The 27,192-nt window shown below is 40.9% G+C and overlaps 2 protein-coding genes across 13 annotated transcripts; one reads left to right on the top strand and one right to left on the bottom strand.

Annotated features, from left to right (window-relative positions):
* Window positions 1-1,685: 1,685 nt before the first annotated feature.
* CHAF1B (chromatin assembly factor 1 subunit B) lies at window positions 1,686-26,037 on the bottom strand. 12 transcript variants are annotated; one of them, XR_005932861.1, is made up of 16 exons: window positions 25,945-26,037; window positions 24,959-25,089; window positions 21,002-21,134; window positions 20,768-20,885; window positions 19,142-19,245; window positions 16,876-16,972; window positions 14,284-14,368; window positions 13,173-13,266; window positions 12,463-12,532; window positions 12,285-12,376; window positions 10,647-10,809; window positions 9,060-9,482; window positions 7,544-7,635; window positions 5,652-7,043; window positions 4,309-4,370; window positions 1,686-3,557 (listed from the first exon to the last, which is right to left on the bottom strand). XR_005932861.1 is itself a non-coding variant. In XM_030020468.1 (14 exons), the coding sequence occupies exons 2-14, from the start codon at window positions 25,082-25,084 to the stop codon at window positions 6,922-6,924; spliced, it is 1,719 nt and encodes a 572-aa protein (XP_029876328.1). In that variant the 5' UTR covers window positions 25,085-25,089; window positions 25,945-26,037; the 3' UTR covers window positions 1,686-6,921. The 12 variants fall into 12 exon arrangements, 5 of the variants coding, with proteins under 5 accessions (XP_029876328.1, XP_029876329.1, XP_029876331.1 ...); XR_005932863.1 differs by having other exon boundaries at window positions 5,845-7,043; XR_005932859.1 differs by having other exon boundaries at window positions 4,309-7,043.
* LOC115343959 (basic salivary proline-rich protein 2-like) lies at window positions 25,256-25,897 on the top strand. Its single transcript, XM_030020569.1, has one exon. The coding sequence runs from the start codon at window positions 25,256-25,258 to the stop codon at window positions 25,895-25,897; it is 642 nt and encodes a 213-aa protein (XP_029876429.1).
* Window positions 26,038-27,192: the final 1,155 nt, after the last annotated feature.

The following is a 27,192-nucleotide window of genomic DNA, read 5'->3' as shown; positions in this document are numbered from 1 at the left end:
GGACGCTGGCTAATCAAAGGTCAATTGCCTGGAGAGTCTGCAGTGCCAACTCCCGTTGGAAGAGCCTTCAGACTTGCCTGACATGCTGCTGCTGAGTGGAGCAGGAGAGGCTGTGCTCTGTTTCACAGCTGGCAGCACACGGGAGACCTCTTGATTGAAGTCAGCCTGTTGTATTTTCCTCCTGAAAGAACTCTTTCCTGGAGAAGCCTATTCTCAAATTTTCTTCTTCACCAGGTGGAAAGGAACCAAACCCAATAACTTTTTAGAAAAAAAACCCCAAACAATAAAAAGATAAAAAGATGATGAGAAATGTCTTTAAGTAGATCTAAGTCTGGAGCAGAGGTGAGTTTCTGCTTAGTTTTGGGGAATGCTGTCACCTGCTGGTAGGAGACTGCAAAACTAAGAGTTTTGTGGCAAGAAATCCCCCATTCCAGAGGTGGGAAAAAAAAGCAATACAACTATAACCCAACCTGGAAAACCAGGTGCTCTTTGGTAAGAAGGATGATCACAGGGCTGAGAGTCCTGCACAGGAACTCCCAATGATACCAAACTCCCACCCTGCAACCTACCACTAATCAGGCTTTCTGCACTCTCAGCTTCCCATCCACTTCTTTTTCCCAAATGCCAGTTTTTTCTCCTTTAGTTACCAACCCTCAAATATCTCTCTACATCCCAGCTCAAAAAACTTAATCCACACCCATGACTTCTCCTCTCCCAGCCATCTCCATTTCCACATAAACCCTTCCTCTCCTTTTCAACAACTAAGGCCCTTTCCCACCTTTCATGTGGCAAGAGAAAATCAGGAGGTACCACTGGGTAGGAGCACTGTCTCATGTCTGCCCGACCATGATTTCCTTTTTGGACTCAGAGTGCCCAGGGAGCACTTACAGATTTGGGGCTGCTACGAATGTCTTTCTGCCTGTTGTTCCAAGAGCTTTGTCCTCACCGAGGGGAACGCAGAGGGAAGCTGGTAGCCTCAACGCTCTATGGGCATTTGCACTTTGTCCAAACAGGGGCTTAAAGTTAGCAGAAGGTACTCGATGGTGTTCCTCATCTGTCAGACGAGATTTGAAATAGCACATCTATATTTGCCCAGACATACTTGTATGTTTGTAAAAATCATGATATGGTCAGAAGCAGAAGGGAGATTCTGTTTGTGAGAGATATTCATTGATCTACGAGCTGAGTTAGAAATGGACTGGTAAAACAACCAGTTTCTATGTAATTCTTCATACTAAAAAGCTGTACCTTCTGTTTGTAGGATCTTTTAGATGCTGGCAAAACAGTACTGCTCAACACATCAGTCCGCAGCCTCTACTTATCATAGAATATCATAGAATGGTTTAGGTTGGGAGTGACCTTTAAAGATCATCTAGTCCAACCCTGCCATGAGCTCTTAGTACTTCTGAAAATCTTGCCCTTGTATGCCATGTTTGGGAATGACCTCCCTCCAGTTTCATATGCTTGTAATACTGATTTGTTTACATAAATTCCACAATTAAATTTGCTGTTGCAAATCATTTATAGTAGCACGAAAAAAAGAGCTGTGTGAAAAGTAGATAGGTTTCATGTAGCAAATCCTGTTATCATGTAACTTGTGATACCATACATTATCATGCAACTCCAATCTGCTGCTTCTTCATGATCCTGCAACTGCTGTAGCAGAAAACACACATACAATATAGTTACTTGGTAAGCCTGTTTTCTTTTATAAGAAGTGATGCTTATGTAAACATGGAGAATGTGCACACACAGTACAGAGGTTCTGTTTTGAATCCATAGGCAAATATCAACCAAATTTTGACAAAAAGGCAGTGGCTAAATAATTACAAGATGTATTAATACAGGTAGCTAGATAGAAGAAAAATTAAAGCTAACATCAATAGCACATGAGCATGATTTCTAGCTGTCTAAAAATTAACATTTATTACATACCAGAAAGTCTTTCCAGGAGCAACACAGTCGTGAATCCTTCCCCATCTAAAAAGTTGCAAGATCTATTTGAAACCCCTAGTGCAATTAGCTATATATCCATCTGAAACAAGGCCTTACTAGTTCAGTGGCTCACAGAAGTATTTGGTTTTTAAGGTGGTATGTCTGCATATGTTTTTGTTGAGGAGCAAGAGATCCTGATTTTAACTAGCAGTAACTCAACAATGGAAAAGACCTATCATTGACTGAGCAGCACTAGCCTGACACATGGTGGAAGCAGCAAGAAGTCCCTTTCTAACCAGGAGTAAAAAATGACACATAAGTAAGGAGTTGTATGACTTCTTGCTCTTGCACACAGAACACATATCATGCATGAGGATTGCTTACATACTGTCCTTACACCTGCCACTCACCATGGCCACTTTCTCCTAGGCTCCAGCAGCTTTGTGTGACTCTGCCCTCATGTTTTTCATTTCCTTTTAATGGGCTGGAAGACAAATAACATGGCAGTGCACCCTTTTAAAACAGATTAGGACAGATAAGACAGTATTATTATATGGACACACATGATTAAATGCTTTTTGACTTATGGGTGGAGCATGCAAATATTTTTCTCTTTTTTTACCAACTCCCACCCAGAGCTGTAGGTGCTAGCACTGGTGGTGGCAGCAGCAGGTCCTGGATGTTGAAATACTTTGTGTACTTGTAGCAATCTGTGTATCACAATTTGGTTAACTCGCGGCAAGACAAATGAAAGCTGCCTGGAGTGTATACTAACCAGATGGTCCACATGCCTTCCAGATCCCTCCCATTACCTCTTCAAAGAGCTTTTCAACAGAAATGATGCTTAAGACATTCTTGGAAAGTTTCAGCCTGCATGTGGCATTTCAGGTTTATCATTTTACATCTCCCAACAGAGAAATGCTATCATGGTATGGACTTACTTTCCGTAGTCAATTATAAAATGTAATTCATAAGAAAGCAAACCCTGTCTTCTTAGAAGGAAGCTTGTAGAAACAATAGAAACAATTTATTTTGCGATAACATACATTTGTTATATAGATTCACCTACAGCTTTTATTTAAAAAGAAAAGTGTTTTCTTTCTCCTTGCTGCCGCTAGTAGCATTTTTTCCCCCATAGCCCCGGGAAGAGGAATCCTATCAGAAGAGTGACATCCAGCGGTCGCTCTGCACTTTGTTTTTACACAGAAGTCTCATGCTTTGTGCTTCTGTAGCCTGGCTTTTCCAGCCCTTCACTGAACTTATGAAAAAAGGCACATGGTTTAAGGTAACGAACAAACTGGTTTTCTGACATGGAAAAATTATTACACATACATACAGACACATACTTAAATAAGAAAGTATGCAGAACTGGGACATAAAGATGACATTTTAAAAGATCTACTATCAAGCCAGAGAAGTACATGTAAGACATGCAAGAAAACCAATCTGAAAAAGGGAAAGGATCACTTGCCTGTAACTTGAACTCTCCAAGACATATAGTCCACACAGATATTTACACTATCAGATAATGCAGAAGCCTTTATTTGTGCAGTAGGCATATTGGATGTGTTCACTCCCCACCTTTCATTATGCTTCATGCACTTAGAAAAATCCATGTGATTCTGAGGAAGATGGAAAGAAATGGCACATAAAGACCACATATATCAGCGAACTCCCATGACTAGTAACTTCTCCATCTTAAGTGTTAGAGTACTTGCTCATTCAAACTATGCCAAACTGGAAGTGGCAGCATTCACAGAATCACAGAACGGGTGAGGTTGGACAGGACCTCTGGAAGTCATCTGACCCAACCCTGCTGCTCAAACAGTCCCCTCTGTCAGCCTACAGCCTCGGGAAATGACTTTGTGCAACTGTGCTCTTGTTTGTTTGTTTGTTGTTTTTGTTTGTTTCTTTGTTTGTTTGTTTTCCAGGGGATTGGCCTGTGGGACACTGATATACACTAGCACCAAACATGTTGATGGGCACAGGGCTTGAACACCCCAAATGAAGAGTTCCATGGTTCCCTGAGTTTAACAGTAATTTGCTGCCTATTACAGAAGTTAATTCTATGAGTTCAGCTCCCTCTTCTTATTGCTGTGAGGTCAAAAGATGTAGATAGGGCATTTTTCCATAATGCTACCTCATCAAGATAGTACAAGCACGATAATAGTCCTCAAAGCAGGTAAGATCCTTACAGAAGGCACTGAGCAAAATGTGACCTAAGACAGCACCTACACCACATTCACAGCTGGAATATGAACTCAGGGTCCATTTGAAGTATGAACAATTCAGCTGGCCAATTAAAAATAACATTTAAGCCAAACCTGGACTAAAGCACATGCTTGAAAGAATTATGTCTATGCAATACATCACCTTATGAAGCAGTCAAGAAAGAACTGAAACAGCACCAGGCATGTTCTGTCTTGAAGCAGAGTCTAGTGCATGACTGAGAACAAAACATGAACCCACTTTCTATAAACAGTGTAAGAATAGTTTTCAATTTCTTAAGTATGAATGTTAGGTGGGGATAGCCCCTTGGAGACTGAAAGAGGAATCACAAACCCCAGGAATCTACAGTTCTGACTGCCACAGTGTTAAAGATAGTAATTTATTATACAAATGATGGTATCCATTTATAGAAAACGGTTAAAAAACTAGTGCTGTATAAATTTGACAGAGTAGTGTATAAGTAACAGAATCAACAGAGAAGTAGGAAATCATAGTGGCAAGAGACAACTAGAACTAAATGGAAAAAATTCCTATTAAGGAAGACGAAGTATCAGATAGAGCATTCTGACAGAGATCATGATGTGAAAATAGTCTCCAAATGGCAGCTATGAAAGCCACATTAACTTTACAGCTCCTATTAGATTGTAAGGCAGAACAAAAATAAGCTGAGGAACCACATAAACAAATGCGGATGTCACCTGAATGGTCAAGGTATGAAATAAAGTTGAATACTCTTGCAATTAATTGCATCTGAAGACTGAAGACCACAGAGACCAGGCATGCCAATAACACTAAAATAATATACCCAACCTACTAGTTTTCAACAGAAAGAGTAGTTTACAGTGAAATACACTGTGTAAAAAAAAACCAACAAAAAAGGTTTTAAAATACCTATCAGGATAGCTTTGCAATTAGTATTTAGAAGTCTAAGTTTGAATTCAAAGGATCCTTTGCAGTGCACAAAACAAAACACTGCAGTACTGTACTAAGTGGGTCACTGTCCCACAGAAAGATGAACTACCAATGTTCTTATAGCTCAAACTGGACAAAACATAAAATAGCAAGTCAGGCAATGCATGTTAGTTACAAATATCTGCTTCAGCTATCAATTCAGATATCTCTATAAACTTTTGGGGAAAAAAGTTTTAGATGTGGCTTTGCTTGGTAATTAAGTCTTTATATTCCTCTCCAGAAGAAAACACACTTTCGAAGTCTAACAAAGCTCCATCCTCATCTCTGTGATTGAAAGCAAAGATACAGTTAGTTTCCTACAACTCTTTGCTTATTAATTACTGTTGAAATTAAATTGTAGGCAACTTACTTCATTTGCCTGAAACACTGACATAGGTATTTGTTAATATTTCCTCCCTATTAACTTTTATTAATCTGAAACATTAATTCTGAAACATTTGTATTTCTGCTTTTCTAAAGTATTAGTCCACTTTCTTAGAAACTGACAGAAAACAAACACTAAGTAAATTACACACCTTAAAAACAACCAAATCCAGGGAAGAATGAAAGTCAAAGAGCTTTAATATGAATTGCAGCTTTCCCCTCCTGTGTGTTGTGGAACTTCAAATGATAGAAAAATAGCCTAAATCATGAGAAAAAATTCTGTTTAAAACTTCTACATGCTATCACCAGCTAGAACGACTACTCACATTTTAAGAATTATCTTACTTTTTAAAATCAAGTCCATGATGTTAAACAAAATGAAGTGGATGAGCTCAGAATACTGTGGTTGAGCATTCTACTTCTACAGGCCAAGTCTGCACACCATAGCAAATCCAGAGTAGTGATTTTCAAATATTTTGGACTCATTGTTTTCAATCTGCAGGTCTTAGTTCAATTATTAAATGCTAAACGCTTAGCGCAAGTATTAAATGCTAAAAAGAAATCAACTTTTAGAAGTTTAACATACATTGGATTTATATTTTATTGGCTAAGGGAGTTAAGATTTGGAAAAATGGGCGAAAACTTCTGATGCATACACTCAAATACTGCCACCTCAGGAAAATCTCATGTCTGCTTTTTTTTTTTTAAAACACAGAAAATAAACAATTAAGAACTTCCTTCTGCTGTTTAATGCTTATAACAGGTCTTCAGATGGTTTCTTCCTTTTGCTTTCTTGTTTCTTGCAGTTACAAGTTCTGATTTATGTTTCAGTCATATCAGTCATATTGTATGCTGCTGCATTCAGAGCATGTGAACATCAGCTTCCATTCCACATGTACTGGACAGCATGAATTATTTTGCACACTGCTAAACATATAAGCCAAGATACTTGAATAAAACGGTTTCTTTTTTTTTTTTTTTTTGGTCTTAAACCACATTAAATCATTATGAATGCATTTAAGTCCTTCGAAATTCTATTCTTTTGCCAGATAGGTTACTGGAAGATACAATACTTTACAAACATCAACTTCGGGACTTTGATGGAGACTTTTAGGTTACTGTATGGCTTTTTAATACCCAGATTTCCCTGAATTCCTTAAGCTGTGGCATTTCTTGAAGAATGCTGTCTTCAAGAAGTAGAAACGCACTTAGAAGGCACTTCCCAACTATTTCCTCTTCTGCAAAGCTACATTCCTGAAATCTGTGTCTTCTACTGCCAGTTTCTCTCTTCACAGCACTACGTCAAATATGCGTATGGTACTTTAATCAGGAATTGAGGATTTAACATTTGCAAAATAAATGTACTCTCAGCTATGGCTGGATTGCCTTCAGACTGTGAAGAGTCTACTAAAAGCTCAGCCTTTATTTGTTTGAATTGCAGCTGACTTGACCTTCAGCAGATGTAGAAAGAGACACTTCCTCAGTTCTAGGTCGTTTTGATGCTGGAGGATTTTGAAGACTGTCATCAGATGGTAACGGCCTCTCTGAAACAGGCAGATAGGAAAATCATTTAGGCTAAGTAAATCCAGATTAAGAAAGTAAATTTGTTTGCTGAATTCACAAACAATTCAGCACTCACCAAAAAAAACCCCAACCCTGGTTGGCGAGAGTCCAGCAACTGAAACAATGATGTGCTAAAAGTACAAGGGTCTTAAACTCACCTGTAAGACCTGGAGAACATTATATCCAAGGGAATTTACTCTTCTTGGTTTCAGTGTCAGCTAATGCACCCATTACTATAAAAACTGTAGTGACATATTGTCACGTAAGCAGCTGCCCAAGAGCAACCACAGTGAGAACACATTTCATATTGTCAAAAGCACCTTTCAAACACACCAAGACAATGAAGAAGCTGTAAAACCTGCAACTAGGTTTAGGTTTGTGCTTGATTGTGCTTGTGTTATAAGCTTATAACAGAACCCTATAATGTAAAGAACTGATTGGCAAAAGAGTTTGCTGGCTATTCATAGCCACAAAAGCTTACCACGTTCCCGTTCTGAGGAAGGAGGTATAGGAACTGTATCTGTATATGCAGAGGTTGTCATATCTGGCTTCAGTGGAATCAAGTTTACTCTCCTTTAAAAAAGCAGAAACAGAAACAGTTCAATTGCTTTAAAGCCATCACTTCCACAAATACTTTATTTAAAGATTTACTTCAAATAGAATCAGTTAAATTTAAATCTATTTTAGATATATTTTACTATGCATTTTTTCTTCTTGTTATATGTTAAATAGAGCATTTTTTAGAAGTACTTTAAACATCACTAGTGATCTTTACCACTTTTACAGATGTTATATGTGGCACAATGCTTGATATTCACCTTCAGAGCACAGTATTTGGTCAAAAAATTTTAAAATTAAGACTGGCTGCACTTACTATGCCCTAGCCCTGTCCATGTTAACACTTTTGATTCATAAAACACTAGGGAATTCTTTTGCCTGCTGAGGTCCACTAATAATTACTGTAAATCTATTTTGTTCTGCTAAATCTCTTCCGGACAGTACTTAAAAATTAAGCACAAAAGTGGCAGAGGATTGAACCATTAAAAAAAAAAAAGTCTTACAAGTACCACCATGCATGCTACTACAAGATGACACTCATGGCATAATCAGTTGATATGATTAAATATAGTTTCTCTCAAAAATAAAAAGACTAATTAGCTGCATCAGTCACCCCACCCTCCAGGCTAAAGCCACTTTCAACTACCTACAACCCTTTGACTTGTTAGTTCCAGTAGAGATGAACACTGCTGTGTAGAAAGCCATCATCTCCAAGATTTTTCTTTGCAGTTGTTGATGAAATCCACAATCCTGCTTTCTTGTTCACCACTTCCTCCCTAGCCATCTACTAATTAAAACATTCCTATGAGAAGTTACAATAATCTCCTTTAATTCTAAAATAGCCTTGTTTTGCTGACAAGGTCTAGATCTCTATTTGCATGGTTGTCTCCTTACTGTCGCACACCAGCTCAGGATCTTCTACTGCAGGCTGTTTAACAATCAATACATGGATTACGGGCAATTTCTAAAAACCTACATCTTCACCTTAGGAAATAACCTCAATCAATGCATTAAGTCCCACATCCATGACTGTGCACACTGAGGGTCTGTCTAGACTTGCACTCTTAAAATATTTCTTGTCAGAAGGGTCTTCAAATAGTTCTTGTCAGCTGAAAGCTTCAGGTACCATCTTTGTACAGAAAATGGGAACTGAAGACAGACACCTGTTGCTGCCATACAGACCAGGTGTAATGGTCAGGTTAACTTTGTTACTGCCTCACATTTCAGACAGAAATATAAAAGCTGTACATTTAGGATTCAGGAGGCATTTTGACCTTTCAGCTGCAGTACAACTGGAACAAAAAGTTCCATGTCAAGACAGCTACCACCAAGACACAGGGCTAGGAATTTATGTCTAAACCTCAACCTTTAAATGTAGCACAAGCACAGCTTGTCTTGGCCTTCGTATTTATGACTGGAAACAGCAATATAAATCTCACCTTGGCGTCTTGCTCCATGCTTGTAAAGTGTTGAGAGTAATCCTCCTGGGCTGGTTTACTTTAGTGCTCTGGCTGGCTGACTGGGTGATTTTCCTCTCGTCTGAAGATGAGACTGGAACATTTTTTATGCTTACAGGTGTGGAAGACAAGTCCTTACCGACAGCTGTAGGTGTTCTAGGTTGGAGGGTGGGAGTGCTGGGATCGGTGACCCTGCCAGGAGGAGTCCCCTCTGTCAGCTTAGAGCCCGGGGAAATGACTTTGTGCGACTGGCTCTTTTTCACTTTCTTCTCTGTTGCACCAGAAGTCCTGACATTTATCTGTGGCTTCTCCTTCAGTGCTATTCCCAGTTCATCCTTCTCAAAGGTAACAAATGAACAGTATCCATCCATGGAAGAAATAGCAAGAAAGGCTCCATCGCTGGACCTATTTGCGATTTTTTTTTTTTTCCATTAAGAGTAAAGGCCAGAACTTTTCTTCAACCCTCACCCCCCCCATCTATAACACATGCTGTACCTGTCTTTTCCTCCTCCCTTACCCAGGTACACATATACATTTAAATAAAACTGCAGTCAAGTAAAAGACATCCAATTCAAATGAACAACAGATCTTCAATTCTGGCCTTCGCATTTGATTTAATCTCTCTGGTGTCATCTGTGATGACCTGCAATATGCTGCTGCCAGCACCTGCATGCATTTAAGCTAGCACAAAGTATGGTTCAATTGCAGGTACACAATTCTTCAGCCACAGTTTCTGCAATATGGCTGAAATATGGCTCTCTCCATTCAGACTAGCAGAGCAGTTCAAGCTCTTTGGCTGCATTCCTTGTACTATGTAGAGGCAATGCTCAGAATCACCATGGTGCTCACCTGAATGGGCTCTTCGTGCTCATTTCACCAAGTAATGTCTATCTATCACTGATTAAAAGCACTTGATTTTCTATTCTCTTCCACTCCCCTCCTCCTGACACACAATGGTGTTCACAGTGTCTGAACATCAATTATAACTTCTGAAAAAGCAGCCTCCATGTGGTCCTCAGCTTAGGGATACTGGCTAGAAAGGCATGAGAGAAGAAGCACAGGGGTATATCCTGATTGCAAGACTTGGGTTCAATTTTCAGCTCCAGTTCTGACTCCCCACATCACATCAGATAAATTACTTCATCCCATACATGAAGAACCACCAAGAACTGTGCAGATAAACCAGAATCTGGCCAGGATACAGACACCTGAACTCCGACAGATGACTTCCAAAACCTCCAAATAAGTTCATTATTGCCAGTTATACTGCCTGAACAATGAGTACTTTTCATGGGCACCCACTACATTAGCTTTCACAAAAATTTTCATCTGCTTGTCCCCAGGGTGCTTGCACTTTGTTTCCCAACCAATAAAGAACAATGATTGTCCAGTTTACAGGGCAAAAAAGAGGTGGCTTGCTGTTCAGACACTGTGATGACAGTGACCACATGCACATCATAAACAAAACATAAGAATAAAGCAAGACACAAGATATTTTTCAGAACTTCAACGTGTAAAAAGGACATTTCCTCCACCACAACAAATCTTAAGAATGTAACAATTACCTACCATGAAATGTCACTCAGGGTGTGATAATGGATGTTAGAAACATAACCAAAGGGGAAGGACTGCTCAGTATCATAAAAAAGCACAGAATCTCCTGAAGCAACAGCAAACACCAATCGATAGGGCAGATTAAATAGAGCAGGAGATGATTTCTGACTGATTTCATCTAGAATGCAAAGAAATGAACACATTCAGAATTCTGTCTGGCATTTGTTGCAAGGTAGTAACTGCACTAGCTCAGTCATGAATCTAAATAAAGATTTCATTATTAATCAGTATCAAGATAATGGCTGAGAAGATAGAACTTGTATAAAATGTAAAGTTTAATGTCAAGCACTAACATTTCTGTTGCCTGAAGTTTGCCCTGTATTGTCTTAGCTGAAGAGGGAGAAACTGGCAGAAGCTTTGTCCATCTGGATTGTTATTATTTTGTTTTGTAAAGTTTGTCATGTATTTTCCAGCTGAAATTTTTCAGCATATTTATAGGAACTTTAGTATTAAAGTCAAAAACCCCACACCTGAGGATATAGTGTAAATCAAGGTCATGACAAATTTATACCACCATGTTATATTCTGTATGACTCAGTCAAAACAATGAATTTAGCTCTATTTGTGTTATCTTGGGTTCAGCTCCTAGCTAGTCTTTTCATTGCAACACTAGCTCTTTGTAAGGCCAGATTATTCCAACTTCCACTGGAAGCTGAGTGCTAGCTAGCTGCTTTCAGTAGTATATAGAGCTCCTGTTCAGTTCTATGATGATTATGGAAGCTATGCACTAAGACAGGCCATTAACATTAACATAATGTAAGCTACTCACATCTATAGATTACTAGACTACCACAGATTTTCACTTCTCTGGGTGTATGTGGCAGAACCTAAACATTCTGTTTAGAGGAGCTAGAGAGACCAACAGCAGACACATCTCCTTACTTTCAAACCACCATTACAATGGATCTAAAGATTATGATGAAAATACAGAACACAACAACAGGTAATCTCTAAATCCTGTAAGGAATACTACAAATCGACCCTCTAAAGACAGGAGCAAAGCTCTGCCTTTTCAGCAGAGTAAGACCAGTCTTGCTAAAATATAAACACTCCTGGACCCACTGGGCTTACACTAAGGCTGGATTTCAATCTCCAGGTAAGTTCTTATGCAACTTCATACAATCCTTTCCCCACCTCAGAACTCCTGTTCTGGCCAGTAACACCAGCACTGCTTCAGGTCTGGCTTCCTCGAATAAACATCAATGGTTGTTGCAAACTATACCCACTCTCTGGTGCTTATGTGATGCGGGTAGCTGAGACTAACAGAAAATATTTCACTGGGCCACTCCTTCAGTGCTATATCAAGTTATTTACTTTTACTCACACAAAATGGTTAAAAGTTAAAGAAAAATATTAAACAGTGTTTCTGTAGCCTAAGAGGCCAAGTAAGAACATTTATCCACCATATCAAAAGCTACTCATAAGGTACTTAAGGTGAATTCGGGGTCTTAGAATCAGGAAACAGCTTCTAAGATGTGGTACAACACTATCTTAATGGAATGTTAAAAGGTTAGGGCATAAAATAGTAAACAGCCACATTGGCCTTTTCACATATTTGCTGTAAAATCATACTCCCTGAAGGATTTACAGTACCTTTATTAAATGCTCGTCTCAACTCAAAGTAGACTGGGCAGCAGCGAACAGCAAGAGTTGCCTTTCCAGGACATGGCAGGTGACCCATGGGCCTTTTATAAAGAATCAGTATTTCAGAAAACAGCATTTCTTTTTTTTTTTTTTAATAAAAAGATATTTTGATCTTATTAAACTCTACCTTTTAAGATTGTTTCTGGAGAAAACATATGTGGTGTTTGTTACATTTTCGCCCGATTCAACACAGCCAGCTGCAAAAATAAAGGTTAAAACATTACTCATCAACTCAAAAAGGTACTGAGTACACACTTTATGTCCATAAACATTCTACTTCTCAGGAATTAGGCTTACTTTATGTCCATAAACATTCTACTTCTCAGGAATTAGGCTTGTCAGTTGGGCAAGAGCTGTGCAACCTGAACACAACCTAAAAAGGCATCCCAAATATTTATTTAGTGCTGTTTTTGTTTCCCTTATATACTTCCCCCTCAAAGCCTCTTTTTGATGTTGCCAGACATCTATAAAAGCAGTGCTTATATGGGCAAACTGATCTCCTCCTTGCAATGTTATTTTTACTATGACTGCAGAATGTTCTTAAGAAAGGATACAAACAAAGAGAGACCAGTCAAAAGAAACCACTCATTATTCTTCTTTACTGTTTTAACAGAGCTGTATTGTTGCAATTTACATGTCTCAGTTCAGAAAATGCCATAAATATAGCTTTTATCAGAGGAGAAAGTTGATTTCTGGACTGCTAACAGAAGAGTATTGTGGAGTCTCTATTTTCTTCAATAGGAAGAATGAGGAATGGCAGTTTGAAAGCAACCTTGATGCACATTCAAACTAGAGCATAATAGATACAATGTAAGTTACAGTACACTTCTCACATACCTGGCGTGAGTAAATAGGAGCCATCAGGAGTAAAACTGAGTCTGCGGAAAAATGACTTCATGCTGTCATCATGAAACATCCGATAGCTCCTAGCCTGTAACATTGAAAATATGATTGTGTAAAGTGCCACGAACATGTCAGCTGGAATTCAAGTGAGAAAAACCATCCAGTTGTACAATCCAACCTGATGGAACTTCTAAAATAAATGGTTTAAAAACCATGGCTCCTTCAAACTCACTTTCTGCTGTGCTATAAATTCTTCACAGCTAAGAAAAATAGTTGTTGATCCCTCTTCAGCTGCTAATCAAAACACTCCAAGAGCAGTCACATTAGACCAGTAATCAAAAACCAGTAATAACCTGGAGAACAACATTATTTAACTATCAATGTAAAAGCCTGTTCCTTAGGCATTTAATTTTAACTCTAATACTAGAGGTTTAAAGAGAACTTCTACAATGGCAAAACACCCTCTCTCAGGGCTGTTCTTTAGTCTCTATAAAACTGTTACAAATGTTTTCACAAAAAAACAAAGGGAATAGAAGGAATTAAAAACGTTATAGCCAGCTTGGAGGTGTTATTTTACTATCACTTAGAACTGTTTGGGAGAAAAAAGCTCTTTGTTTTCCCTCTTAGGGTTAGAGAGAATTTCCTAAATTTTCCCAAATTCATATTTTTCCTAAAAATCAGACTACCTTTTTGAAAATTTCAGGCTGCTGACTTTAAAATATTATTGCTACGTCATATCCATTAATAAACTTACAGCTACTGAAAGGCATGTTTGAAGTTTTTCCTATTAAGAATTCACTATGCATACTATTTTTTCCACACTATTTTTAACATTTACAATCAAAGACATTGTATTACTACTTTAAACAGCTGAACTTGCAAGAGATCAACAGCAGCAGGCAGTGTTCTTTCTTAGTCATTTCTGTGATGTTCGAGGAAACCTGAAGTGGTGTCTATTTATAACATGCAAAGGTGAGACAGGAGACAAAATATCTGATATATGGATTACTTGAATAGAAAATATTTGCTCCTTTGGTTTCATAGAACAACTCATGTAAAATTCTCCAGCACATTCTCCAGTACCATTAGTAGCAGAACAATGTACCTCTCCTTCAGCTCCTGATCCGGACAGCAACTTGGTAACATTGAATGCAACACGCTTGGTTTGCGTGTTGTACACCCGCAGGACCCTACATGGTGGAGAGCACAGTTAGCTATGAACAACTTCCTTTCACCCCAAGTCTCATACAACACTACAGGACCTCACTTCTCAGTCAGGACCGCCAAATATAAATGAAAATCACAGATTAATTATAACTCTGTTCATGAGACACCACTGGGGGTACATGTTTTGATGGTTAAATAACCAATGAGTCACTTGACAATTATTTGACTCAATAAGGTTTGTGAAGTACCAGAATATGCATTCATGGAGAAATAAGGGAATTAGTGCACAGTGAACAGCCACGCCATTCCTACCTGTGCTGGAGTAGCCAGTATACTCCTGCTGTGGTGGTGTGCTCCCTCCTCAACTTGACCTGTATTCCCTGTAACCCTGCTCAAGTGATAACCACCAGTGGCGGTCATAATGGATGCATGTGGTCGTGACGGCTGCATCCCAGCTCACAGTGGATTCAGGGGAGACACATAACAACAAAATAGCCAAGGGCTAATTTGAACAATGCGCCCACCTAACCACAGTACTGGTCAATGTCCGACTCAAGCCAAATCTTGAAGAAGCCAACATCTGTAGTCTGTATGCAAATATGATTGAGTCAATCCTCTTACTCCATAACTAGTGGACAGCCCAGGGCCTACTGAGCATTCCTGCACAGCAGCAGGCTGCACGCCAGGATCTCCCCTTGAGTAGGGACCCCTCTCAAGGTTACTGCTCGAGGTTGAGAGAGTCCTTGCCACAACAGATTCTTAGTAAGTGATTAATAGCATGCTAAACTTTGAACTCTTAGCTAAGTGATATAAAGGATTGATTGATTGTGCACATATAGTCCTTTAGAAATAAACAGTTGACCAAGTCTGGGACTAGGAGTGGATCCAGCCGCACCTAGACTCCTCTCTGAGAAGGAGTTTAGAAAGCAAGGGGCTCCATTCTGAACCTCATGACTCAACAGGAGGGTGCCCCCGACAGTTTTGTCTGACCCTGTCCTCTATGCAGTAAATATCAAGTGAACCTTGCCATCGGATCTTGTTAAACCACTGTCACATTTACTATCAAACTTTGTTTAATCACTGTTTTATATCAATAAACGTATTGCTACTTCTCTATTACGAATGAAGTGTGTCACTCCATCAGTGACACCTGCAGAGTGCGAACTCACCTCAAAGACAATTAGCTACATCTCTATGCCTCAGTTTCCTTTGGAATGAATGAAAGTTGGAGTACGTCTCTGCACAGAACATCGGAATTCCCCTGACTTCATCTCACTAAACCAGCAGGTAGCCTAAGCAAATCCAACTGCTCATCCCACCACCCCCTCCTTTCTGCCAGCTCTGACCTTCACCAAGTTATGTTCGTTTGTTAGGCTGGCAGAAAACCACCCTAACAAAAACCAGACAGCTTTCTGCTGATTTAATGTGCTGAAACAGCTCCACAAAGAATCCTGGACAGAGTTAGGAAAAGAAAATAGAACGCGAGGCTGTGGCAGACAGCTTAAGACATTTGTGGAACTACTGGCTCTGTATGTCACACAGTTAAGCTGGTCTCCCAAAAGGGGGAACAGGTCTCCCCACCCCAGGCTGGTGAGTGCCCAGTCCTAGCAACTGGCCCGGCTCCTGTTAGATCCCCACTGAGCCAATGCTATTCACTAACCTTGCAGAAAAGCATCTGAAACCTGAGAGGGTGGGAGATTTCCCCTCTTCAGATTAGTTCATGCTCTCACTTGCAACTTCACTCCAAGAAAAAGTTGTGCATCATTTTATTACTTGTGTTTCACTGCTGTTCATTTTAATAAAAAGCACACAAATCTCACATAACCGATTATCAGAAGACAGAGGCTCATAATGACCTAGTTGCCATTAACTTACCATTTTTCTGAGCCTATTGCAAATCTTAAATCAAAACTACTTTTCCACTGTTACAGCAATTTTCTTTGCAGTGGGTGCCAGATGACATACATTTATTAGCCAGCTGCGAACCCCTTCAGAGCAGCACACATGCCCTAAACAGTTTAAGCTCACTCAAAGTTCTGACAAGGGCCAAGTTTATGAAGTGTGTGTTTAGCTTTCCCAATGACATCACTTACAAAACTGTTGGGGATGGAAGGAGCAAGGGGGCAAAAGAAAGATATCAATGGAAAAAACATTTCTTAACCTGTTTATATCTTTCTGTAAAACAAGGATGAATTTATTGGCTCATTAACAACCAGAGAACGCAGCACTCTCTTAAGATGTATTTGGTATCTCTAATGACCAATACAATGAAAACTTATTTCCTGAAGAAAAATTTCTACAAAAGTTTATGTAAGCTTATTTGCTGCTTAGAGAGGACACTCAGACTTCAGGAATCATTTACCACAAGAAAAAGATTAACTAAAGTATCATTTCACTTTCACATCAACCTTCTTATAGGATGATCTGAATAAAACTAAAAGAAAAGTCACATTTATCCTGTACACTTGCTTTTAATTCATCCTCAAGTAAGAAAGAATACTAAGGCAAAACACTTAGACCAACAGCTCACCTATCACAACTCAGAGTTGCAATGTACTGGCCTAGAGGATCCCAGGTTATTCCTTGGACATAACTCTTGTGTTCATTTAATATTGAAACCTTCTGTCCTGAAATTACAAACAGTTTTCAGATTCTAAATTCAAATGTGTTTTAAAACGTTTCTTCATTTCAGAAATAAAACAAGACAAAACATTTCAAAATGTAGCGAAATCATTCTTTAAACATACAAACTGTTAACTTGATGGTACCTGATAGGAATATCAGAAATAGTTGCTTTATTTCTAGAATCTTCACAAGTACGGTAAATTGTGACATGCCAGTTTAAGGCTTGTTCCCTACAAATTAACTCAGATAAGCAGCTTGGCTTAGGCATTAAACATGCAAGATGAGTATATTTCAAAACAGAAGTATTTCAAAACCTTTGTGATCTAGAAAAAAACTTTTTAGGCAAGTCTAGAATACTGTTCAACAGCTAACTGAATTTGGCTGAATACAGAGCCAGAAATTCCAGCGTTAAAAAATAGCTTCCAGCTGGGGGGCTGTATAAACTCATCTACTCTGCTGAGCAAGCACTGAAAAAAATACACTACACACATGCTGACTGACGCTTACCCATGGGTAGCTTTCAGAAACAATTCTACAGCAGTGCTAACTCACATTCTTCCACAGCTGAATATCTCGGATCCAAAGCATCGTGATGAAGTAAAGTTACAGATAATTCTCACAAAATACTGTTTTGGATACTAGTGACAGGTGGGTTTTTTTCCTATTAGTTAAGTGTTGCTTTGCTGCAAAGAAATACTATAAGCTGACAAGTTTCAAAGACAATAGCTCTTCAAAAAGACTACACAAATAGAGTGGAGGCCATGCTGCATAGTATCAAATGTCCTTCTGGTGCAGTATTCTGTCTCCAACAGTGGCCAGCAACAGATGCCTAAGGAAGAGTGTAAGAACAGAGCAAACACATAGCGGTATTTCTACAGGATACCCAGTAAAGCTGCCAACGGTTTGTAACTCAAGGACTTAAGCCAGTGATGCTCTCTTTGTACCAAACAACCCTATGAATTTTTATTATTAGTTTTCTCCCAGCCATTTTTTTAAAAAACCATGCGAGCTTTTAGCCTGGGTATTACTGGAAGCTATCTGTGAAACTCTTTCCTTTCATGTACCTGCAACTTCAATCACAAAGCCTACATTTTCCAGTAATGGCTTCTTACTTCCAACTTACTAGTTGTCTCTCTGCCTAGAAGACACAAAATGCCCTCCATGGCATTAATTGCATGCCAAAAGAAAGCAGTGAGAATGGAAGACATTACACGCAAGTAACATATATCAGCTTAAGAGACCACCCAGCTTTTTTTAGTAATAATTCTAATAAATATGTCCCTTTAAAGTCGTTACAAGCACTCTGAGATGCAGGAGACATTCGGTCACAATGCCCCTACACATACTTATGCTCTAAGCACACACATTCTTAATTGAACATTCATGTATTTATGGTAAAGACTTTTCGAAAGGAGTATATGTGACAGTTTGGATGGGAGAGACATTAAGCACCCAAAAAGAATCCAAAAAATGTCAGCAGCAGAACACTCATATTTTCACGCGTGCCTGCTCTGAAAAATTAAGCTAGATTCTACTTTATTTTTCTTAATTAGACACTAAATAATAGAAATGTGAGACAAAAGGTTAACTTTAGAGAAAGTTAAGTATTTCTACATTAAATTAAAAGTGAAAGTAATGATTACACTGCTAATAAGAAAACATCAAGCCGTTGTAAAGCAACGTAACTTAGCTGGTTACTATCCGAACTTCTATAGATGGGCCTTTAATTGGAGAACAGAAGCAATCCCACTGCAGTAGGATGAGAATGAACAGAAGTGTTTTGCCTAATGGAGCCTAAAGAAAAAGTCACATCTTGTAAAACAGCCTGCATCCTATACTTGCTTCCCCTTTTTTACCTAGGTAGGTAGTTACCTGATACCAGTCAAGTTTTGTTTGTTTGTTGGGGTGTGGAGTAAGTAATATACAACCTGCTTGTAGGAGTTTGGGGAGAAAAAAAGATTGGGTGAAGTTTATTTCCTGAATACTCCAAGGTAAAGAGATTACTTCTGTGTAAATTTTGCTGTCTGAGGGTATCTTTAAGTGCTGGGCTATCTGCCTCACAATCCCAGAAAACTAGTAATCACATAAGAAGATGCTTTCAACAATTCTGGTAAATACCGTGAGGCACTTCCACCGGGATTGGGGACACAAGGGATAAACATAGCATTTACCTTTATTGACATCCCACATTATAGCTGTGTTATCTACAGAAGCAGATGCCATGTAATTTCCATCTGAGGTCCAACAAATATCATATACATCTTCTAGGTGGCCTCTAGAAGCCAGAAGACAAAAAACCAATTATTAATTTAAAAATTTACAGCTACATGTAAACATGAGTTTTATGCATTTTCAGGTTAAAAAAAAAAATCAGAGGCAAATAAAGTATCACTGAAGTAAAATGAACAGCATGACTTTCAGCTTTTAAAAAAAAAAAATCCATATTCAGAAGGTGGTAGAATATTTTAAAAATGCACATCCTACTTCTATTCAAAACAAGACTGCCTTTTCAACAGGTCTTTTGCACAGACAATGAAAACACCACATTTGAAGTAATTTGTGAATTTGTACCTAGAGATCTGGAAACAAACATTTTAGGATTTGTGCAAACAGAAGACAAAACACTACACCAAAGCAATTAGGAAGTGCTGCTATTGAAGAAAACTTTCCTTCAATTTATGGGTTTCATAAAAGTGGTAAACAAACATGCATATTCAGCAGAACCACATGAAACAGAAAATTAAGGTTGATTTAGATATAGTTGAACAAACATTGCAAGATATTCAGAACCACCTGAAAGGGCTTCATCAAAAAATTTTTATTGCTTGTCATTTGAAGACTTATCATACAGTGTGGTAACTTTAATAATAAATATTTGCAACACCAAGGGGAAGGGGGATTGCATGCATTTGTTTAAGAGAGTAACTCTAATGTTCCTAAAGGATGATGCTGGTACTTCAAGAATCCCACTAGCACTTTTGAAACTGTTCTCACATAAACCTCAGTAGTTGCAAGGAATGTATCAGTTATGGATAGCAGAGTTAAGAATTTACACTTTTTACAAAAAATAAGTAATGATTTTATCAGTATAGACAGAGACTAAAACTTTTAACAGATACACACAGAAAGCAAGGCAGAGCTACATACTGCTCACTCAAAATGCATTTGCAAGTCCAGAACCACTAATTTCTTTCAGACTTCATCCAAGAGTGAGAACAGAACGCTGTTGTAGTTCAACTGCCAGTGGTGGTTTGATGCCTTAGCCACTATCAGCTAATACTTACTTAGTCTTAGCAGGCACAATGTGCATATTTTATTAATCGTCATACACTTGAAACAAAAGCTGTACGATACAGTAGATTTGCAACCATTAAAATGAACTACTTGAAAAAGATTGGTTGAGCCCCACAGCCATCTTCTGGCATGAATCATTTTATCCACTGATGCTTTTTGCTTTAATAGTGACCAAAATTTCCACTATAAAGCTAGCAAATAAAACTTCCCATTTACTTTATATATCTCTGTCCTAAGCTTTAAGTGACTGCAAATCTCAGGAACAAATTTCAGAGCACATCAGTTAAGTCACATAAATGCCAAATCTTCTGCCTTACCCACACCTGTACGTTGGCAATGTATCAAAAAAAGTTAAATACAATAAAAGGATGAATATTAGAGCAAGCAAATTTTAGAGAGCATTGAAGTTCTACATACACTGAACAGAAGACTGTACCAGATGAAAAATCCACTGGGGAATCAAAAACACAGAACAGAAAACAAATCATAAAATATTAAGCTACCTTAAAGTTTTAATGACTGTCCAGTTCTCCTTGTTAAGGTGAGCTTCATCTTCATCCTGAAAAACTAATGGTTCCAATTCTTTGCTATCATTCAGCTTCCACAATAAAATAACAGCATCTGTAGAAGAAATCATATGAAGATTCTTTCTTTCCCACTCACTGGTTTGTTAATGCATGACATTTAGTTCAACATTACAATTATCTTGCATAAGACACATGAAAAGCAGTACTTACCATCTCCTCCAGATGCTAGGATCTCACCGGTTGGAGAGAAGCGCACAACATTTACTGCTTTGGTATGGCGAGCAAGGTTGGACAAGAATTCCACAATTGCTTTTCCATCTGGCCCTTTTTCTACTTTCCATATCTAGTTAGAAAAGCATTACAGACAGTTTTCAGGAACAAGATGTAATATACATGCACCGCTTCATTAATCCACAATTTACTCCTTGGGCAGTCATTCTGAACTTATTATCTGAAACTTTCAGAGCTAAAGCTGCAGTTGCACCACAAATTTTCCCTCTATGAGCCACAGCTGTGTACTGGGTTTATGTGGCAAGGTTTTGGTAGCTGGGGGAGGCTTCAGGGGTGGCTTCTGTGAGAATACACCAGAAGCTGCCCCATGTTAGACAAAGCCAGTTCCAACCAGCTCTGAGACTATCCTGCATCTGGCCAAAGCTAAGCCTATCAGTGACGCTGGTGGCACCTCTGTGATAACTTATTTAAGAAAGGGTAATAAACGCTGCACAACAGGAGCTGGGAAAGAGGAGTGAGAATACGTGGGAGAAACAACCCTGCAGACCCCCAGGTCAGTGAAGAAGGAGGGGGAGGAGATGCTCCAGGCGCCAGAGCAGAGATTCCCCTGCAGCCCGTGGGGAAGACCATGGTGAGGCAGGCTGTCCCCCTGCAGCCCAGGGAGGTCCACGGTGGAGCAGATATCCACCTGCAGCCCAGGGAGGACCCCACTCCGGAGCAGGTGGGTGCCCGAAGGAGGCTGTGACCCCATGGGAAGCCCGCACTGAAGCAGGATCCTGGCAGGACCTGCAGCCCTGTGGAGAGAGGAGCCCATGCTGGAGCAGGTTTTCTGGCAGGACTTGTGACCCCGTGGGGAACCCATGCTGGAGCAGTCTGTACCTGAAGGACTGCAGCCCTTGGGAGGGACCCACGTTGGAGAAGTTCATGGAGGACTGTCTCCCACGGGAGGGACCCCACGCTGGAGCAGGGGAAGAGTGAGGAGTCCTCCCCCTGAGGAGGAAGGAGTGGCAGAGACAACGTGTGATGAACTGACCACAACCCTCATTCCCCATCCCCCTGTGCCACTCAGAGGGAGGAGGTAGAGAATTCGGGAGTGGAGTTCTGCCCGTGAAGAAGGGAGGGGTGAGGGAAGGTGCTTTCAGTTTTGTTCTTATTTCTCACTATCCTACTCCATTATTAATTGGCAATAAATTAAATTAATTTCCCTGAGTCGAGTCTGTTTTGCCCATGACTGTAATTATTAAGTGATCTCCCCATCCTTATCTTGACCCATGAGCTTTTCCATCATATTTTCTCCCCGTTCTGTTGAGGAGGGGGAGTGACAGAGCAGCTTGGCAGGCACCTGGTGGCCAGCCATACTCAACCCACCACAAGCTGTAATTATATTGCAGTATTTTTTTAGTCTGGTGAAATATATTACTAAGCATTTCCAAGAAATGAAAAAAAAGAAAACAACCAACAACCAAACATATAACATCATTCTCTCTTCAGTCATCGATAACCTCTAGCTTCAAACGTATTTGACAAGCCTATAAATACAATGATTCAATAGTATGGAATTACAGAATCTTGTTAACAAATCCCTCAAAACAAATTGTAACAGTCTGAAAAAAAAAGCTGATTACTACAGAAGAAAAAAACATTTTAGCTCTCTTTAGAAGTCTGAGCAAATTGAAGAGTTTTGGAGGATATCCCAAAGGTCGATAGATTTAGTGGTTTCAAACAGATGATCTGAGCAAGAATTATAATAATTCCAGTTCCTCACTGATCATAACCACAGCATTAAGACAGTTGCATGATATGGACACCATGCTGGCTTAAGGAACTCCTGATTCCACTTGTCTCGATTTTGCAGCGCATAATAATGCCACTTCTACTGCTCTACTTGTGCACTGGTTCAGCCACGAGAGCAACACTGTTATGTCCCTATATTCTGGGACTAAGGCCACAGACAGCTAAATCCCATTAGGTGTTTCAAATAATCTGTTCTTGGATGCAGCTCAGTTCAGAAAAACCAAACCAAACCAACAACCAGGCCTTGATAGGAATATACCAAACAACGAAGCAGCCTGAATTAAGACCTCTGTAACTTCTGCCAGTTTTTCCCCTTTATGCAATAGTCCTCCTAAAGAAGACGTAGCAGCAGTATCTTTTATGTCAAAGATGACTGAAATTTTTCTGGCCCTAAAATATGTATACATATAAGTATGACTTAAATATATATTCAGTAACCTACATATAGAGCCAAAATCCCTGAAATGCATACACCATCAGGTAAGAAGTCAATTTGCCATTGAGGAAGGGAAGAGTTTTGGCTGAGGCTACTGGAATAAAACTCTAATTTTTAATGACATTTATCCCATTTACCACCTCCAAAAGAAAGCAGCATTCTAATCATGTACATATCACAGCAGTTACTATTCGTAATAATTTGCTACTAAACACATTAAGATATATTGGCATATTTCACAAAGTACTGCACTGAGGATCCTGAGAAACAAATCTGGATCCAATCCAGGCATTCCTAATGTAAGTACAAATCTGATCTTTACAACTCAAATTCTCTGCTAAAACAGAGCATTTCCCTATTCAGAAGAAAATGCAGCAGTAATACAAAAGAAAGGCTTTTGTCTGTACCTATTGCACAGGTAGTAAAACCTTATTAGAGTATTTTTATTTCTTCTTCAAATAAGTGATGGAAGCCTGACAGAACATAAGCAGGCCCAAAAGATAATTAAAATGTAAAATACCATGCAAGGACAGGTAGACAGACAGATACATACACACATAGCAGAGAACCTACATGAATTCTTTGCATTGGAGTTCATTACTAAGGAGCACAGGGAGGGTCCCTGGTTGGAACCCTTCTTTATTGCAGGTTGAGTTTGAGGAACTGTCTCAAATTGAAAGGTTAGCAGTAGAGATTTTAGTAAACAAGCAAAAAAAGTATTTTACAGGAAATCACCAGGCCCAGATACTGAACCGACCTACAGGAACTCAAACATGAAATGAACAGCCCAGCAGTGATCGGTAACCTACTGTTTCACTCTCAGCTTCAAAAAACAGGGGAAGCAAATGCGCCAGGTTTTTTGAAGTACTCAAATGGTGACTCAGAAAAACTGACCACTATGTCTACCTTCCATATCGAGAAGCTGTTAAATAAATAAACAAACTCAATTTATTTCTCTGCAAAGGAAATTGTGCCTCACTTGGCCATTAACTTTATTTAAGGAGTTGACTAACATCCAGGTAAAAAAAACGCGGTTCACCCAGCGCACTCAATTTCCCAATGCTTCCAACTAGGGCTAAGGCTTTTAGAGAAACCAAGAGATCATTGAACGATGGGGACAATCCTCACGTGCATTAAGAATTTAGAAAAACAACTGCCTGATTTTGCAAAGGTAAATCCTACAGCCACATCTTTTGGGCTTGTGCTATTCAACATTTTCATAAGTGATTCTCGAAAGGATGAATAACTGACTAACAAAGTTTGCTAGCACCAACACAAAATTACCTAGGAGAAATGCATCTCAAGCTGAGTGAAAAGGGCTGTAGAAAGATACCATACTGCTGAGTCACTACTTACAAAATGACAAATAAAATTCAACTTTTATGAACATAAAGAAATTAAAACGAGTTGTTTCTCACTAACCCACAAGACTGTGCCGTAAGTTAGCAGTTACTACTCCGGAATATCACCCAACAGTCAATGCAGGTAATTTTCCAAAAATAACAGTTCAACACTCGGCAACAGAACTCAGGGACAGTACCCAAGGTTAACAGTCATTCTGTATATAGCTGTACAGTCTCATACTCTTACCCTAAACCATCCACCATGGATGTCATGTACCAGCCAATAACCTAGTAGCTTGGACAGCAAGCCATTTCCTGCTCTGCACATGCTACAAAACCAAAACAAACAGGTTTGAAACTTACACGAACGGCTGTGTCCACACCTGCTGAGGCCAGTCGATTGATCTTCCCATCAGCTCCATGTTGGAAGTCTAAGCTGTAAACGGGCTCCTTATTATGCCACGCTATTTCACAAGTGATGACCTTCATGTCTGCTAAAGAAAACAGAGCAAATACCAGATAAATTCTTGTTTCTTGCGACCAAGGCAATCAAAGTTAACGCAGATTTTGCAAGCGCCGCAGACCGATCCCGTAACAACCTCACCACAGAAACTGACAGGACGGTTTAAGGAAGACCAGTTCTAAATGCTATGATTTATTATGGCTACAGTTACTGCCCGGGCACTGCGTGAGAAGGGTAATAAAGACGTGTCTCTCGGCGGCATTACACGTTGTGACAGAACAACCGGGAAATCCCGGGGGCAGGCACCGCAGCTCTTCCCTTTCAGCCCCCGGCTGCCCGGGCCCTGCCCCCAGCCCGGCTCCGGACGGGGGGGCGAGCCCCGGCCGAGCAAGCAGCGGCACACCGGCACCGCGCGCGTCCATCCAGCCCCCGGGGCAACGACTACTTCCGTACCGACGGCGGAGCACCGAGAAGCCGGAACGACGGGAAGGCACGAAGGCCCCGGAGGGGGAGGAGGAAGGCGGAGGCGCCGCTGGCCGCAGCCGCCCCTCGGCCGCTCCGCGGGCGGCACCGCAAGCGGCGGCCGCTCCCCGGAGCCGCGGGGGCCTCGAAAACCGCCCCCGGGGGACTGGCGGCACCCGTCGCCTCGAGAGGATCGTCCACGCGAAACCCAGCGCGCTCGCCGGCGACAGCCCCGCAAGCACCCAGGCTACCTCCCCGACTGCCCACCGCTTCGTACCCCGGCTGCCCGCCCACGGAAAGCCCGGCCGCCCGCGGCGGCTCCTCTCCCCGCGGCGCGGCGCCGGCGGTCCCGTCCGCCCGCCCTCAACCGCCGCTAACGGCCGGGGGGCCCCGCGCGCGGGGCGGGCGCGCCCCCAGCCCCTACCTGCGGCGCCGCGCGGCCTGGCCGGGCTCCAGCGCGGGCGCGCGTTTCCCGCCCCAGCCCGCCTTGCACCGCCCCGCGCCTGCGCGCGGCCTCCCCGCCGCCGCCTGAGGAGCGCCCGGCGGGGCGGCGGCGCCCCCTGCCGGAGGCGGGAACGGGCGACGAGGCGGCGGCGCCCCGGCCGGCCCCGCCGGGCCCCCCGCGGGCAGCCCGGGCGGACGGCGGACTCCGGACTCGCCCCGCCCCGGCTTCGGCTGGCGGTTTGCTGCGGGCGGACGGTTGAGGAAGGTGCCAGCGCCGCCATCGCAGCACTTGGCGGCCCTGCCCGCCCCCGCTGCGAAAGCGAAGAGGGGGGCGGCGGGGCGGTTGGGGGAAATCCTCGGGCTCCGCCGTGCTGCCGTTTTGGCTAGGGTTTTTTTGCCTGCGTTCTGGATTTGGCCTGCCCTAAGCTTGCTTCCACTTAGAAAAACCCACAAAAACAACAATACGAAACAAAAACTAGAAAAGCCCAACGCCCTCCCTCTCGGCAAAAGAAAAAAAAAAAGCATTACTGTATTTGAGAAGGTTTTACATTTAGACTGGTCAAAGGGCAACCAATCCCCCAGATTCCCCTTTCTTTCAAAGGCAAACCTTTCCATTCGAAATAATAATTAAAAAATTACACCCTTAGAAACTGGCATCTACTCTTCCTTCTTCCCACACAGCCTACGGCTGTGCTGCTCTCGCCGCCTTCCCAACAGCAACAGGCAAAAGAACCACCGGCCGCGTGGTTAAAGCCAAAACTTGTACTCTGAAGACCTCACCGGTTATTACACTACCTCACACAACAGGTGAGAAAGCAGAAGAGAACAAATGAAGAGTTATTGTATACAGATTAGATTGATTTTTTAAAAAGAAAGAGGACTTCTACAGGGCAATGAGGATTTCCATTGCAAGTAGGACTGGGCTTACAAAGCCAGGACAGTGCAAGTCCTCGTGCTTGATTTCAAATTTCACTCGCGTAGGAGAAAGCACGGAAGTACACTCATACGTTAAAACCAGGAACTTCCTTGAAATTCAGTTAACACATACCCTGGATTCTAACTGCACTGCTTTTTCCATACCCACAACATTTCCATACCAGGTGCAACCCTTTCCACAACAATGCCTTGTGATGCCTTGAAATAAAGGCTGGAGTTGAAGGACTCCATCGTATTTTTGTAGCGCTTAATTTATGCTTGCTTAAGCGACTTTGAAACTTTTGGTACGTAA

Source organism: Aquila chrysaetos, chromosome 7 (genome assembly GCF_900496995.4).
Source record: "Aquila chrysaetos chrysaetos chromosome 7, bAquChr1.4, whole genome shotgun sequence".
NCBI lineage: Eukaryota > Metazoa > Chordata > Aves > Accipitriformes > Accipitridae > Aquila > Aquila chrysaetos.
This window is presented reverse-complemented; position numbering and strand designations above follow the sequence as displayed.